Source organism: Opisthorchis viverrini, assembly GCF_000715545.1.
Source record: "Opisthorchis viverrini unplaced genomic scaffold opera_v5_694, whole genome shotgun sequence".
NCBI classification, from domain to species: Eukaryota; Metazoa; Platyhelminthes; class Trematoda; order Opisthorchiida; family Opisthorchiidae; genus Opisthorchis; species Opisthorchis viverrini.
Genome location: NW_008752354.1, coordinates 10,697 through 12,692, shown reverse-complemented (window position 1 = coordinate 12,692; position 1,996 = coordinate 10,697). Strand labels below are relative to the sequence as shown.

The window sequence follows — 1,996 nt, the reverse complement described above, 5'->3', positions numbered from 1 at the left end:
CGTCTACATAACACTTTGTTTACTAATTGGGAGACGCAAATTGATCTCCCAATTGTTCTGTACTTCTGAACCCCTGTTTGTGCTGTCTATTTGCACAGGTAATTCTGAAAAAGTAAAACTCGTGGAGTGTAAACACTTGCACCACAGCGTTTGGCCTCATTTAATTTAGTGGATAAATACACTGCAATTTTGAATTTCCTCCAAGGTCACATGATTTATTAAGATGGCATTGTATTACCTTATCCTTTCGTCAAGCTGGTGCAATATTTAATGCGTTAGAAAATGAAAACTTTTCGGCTTAGAAGTAAATCGCGACCAACAAAACGTAGCACCAACACTCATATCTATCGTCTTGTTGTTCTGCCAGCAAGGCCAGTCCCTTTTATGTTGTCCGACATAATGTGGGTGAGTCCTCGTGTTCATTCGAAGTGAAGTCTTAAAAAAATGTATGTCGGGCAATGACAAACAAATGCCCTGAGGCATTCGAAGAATGGACAGCATTCTTACGCAAGAATTCCTCCGCCATTTGTAGTTTACTGATTGTCGCCGACGGATTGTCATACATAAAATTTCCATGGTAATTGTCACCCTGATCTGTAGAAGTTGGGAAACAGTGTTTGCCAGCTTGTCCGAGGCGAGAACCCAAGCCGTGGAGGTCACTGTTTACTAGTTTAACTGCGGCGGGCGAATCCTTGACCGGCAAGCATCAAGTGGGATTTCGACTGGGTAGAGGTTGCATCGCCCACATATGCAGTCTCCGTCAGGTGTTTGGGCAACGCCTTATGTACATCCGATCCACAATGTTGTTTATAGCTTGGTTTCATGAATGCGTTCGATTCTTGTAGTCATCAGTTTTGTCAACCACATTTGCCTCAGAAATTTGTCAACATCATCCGGCGCCTATATTCACACCTTGAGAGTGTGCACTTGAGGGTGTATGGAGAGTTCTCTAGAAGATTCTTAACAAAAAGCACTATCCTGCTTCCCTGTTTAACTTCATCGTCGATGCAATGCTGGTGCGAACACAGGAAGTTCTCCAATATCCGGCAGTTATGTTGGGAAAGTTGTAGATAGGGTGAGCACAGCCGGTGCCACCTTTTAACTTAAAGAAGTGTGTGGAGCACATCCAAGGTACAAAACCAAAAACTGTACCCAGCAATCAGCTCGGGGCCACGTTGAGTTATGTGCAAAACCTCAAATGTCAAACCGTTCAAATAGAAGTTTATCAAAAAATGCGGTACTACGAATACTACAATAAAATAATAGAATTATACACATACCAGATCGTATGACTAGGCCGGCTTGTAAACACCGGTCCGCAACAATTAAAGGCAATCTGCCAAGTCCTAGGACCAAAACAACAAAAGCATGGAATTTCGTTGTACACAATAAGAATGGGAAATAAGAATCTGCAAAAAAAATCATCGTTTTCCGGCGTTTTCCCTGGACCTTCAATCTGCCAACTCATGTTCAAGAACATTCAGTCTCCGAGCATTCGCCTTGGAATTCAAGAAGAAGCACTGGAGTTGGCGGAGGATTAAAATACCTCGGTGGTTGTGTTGGCTCTGATACAGGTATGCTTGGTGAAGTTAGCGCACGAATCTCAAACACCCCAACCCCCTTTGCTAATTTTCGACATTCGTGATGTCAAAATGTTATGTCACTGGATCTCGTAGGTCACGTATGCTGGGTTACAGTATGAGCTACATTGCCGTATGGTTGCAAGACATGACTTCTACAAACAGCGTTAAAGTGTATTTAGGTTTGTGACCACAGGTGTCTCAAAAGCCTTGCTGGTGTCGGAAGGCGTCAACGATTTCGTAACGAATTCGAGATAGTTAGGAAACGGGTAGTTGGTTGTGCGGTGGGTACTTCATTCGCGGAAAGTATGGGGCAACTTAAACTGCCTTGGTTCAGCCATGTGCTACGCATGCCTAATTGACGTCCACTAAGGTGAGTGGTGTTGGCATTCCTCCCTCAGAATGGGCCAAACTGT

General features: G+C 43.7%; 1 protein-coding gene across 1 annotated transcript in view; it reads left to right on the top strand.

Moving 5' to 3' along the window:
• The window catches only part of T265_11987 (hypothetical protein), a gene marked incomplete at both ends in the record, with an annotated part of 8,642 nt that extends 7,568 nt beyond the window's left edge, over positions 1-1,074 (top strand). Inside the window, 3 exons of the mRNA XM_009178853.1 lie at positions 368-405; positions 601-764; positions 814-1,074. Of these exons, the coding sequence (XP_009177117.1) occupies positions 368-405; positions 601-764; positions 814-1,074 (463 nt within the window). The remainder of the gene's footprint in view (positions 1-367; positions 406-600; positions 765-813) is intronic.
• Between the last annotated feature and the right edge of the window lie 922 nt (positions 1,075-1,996).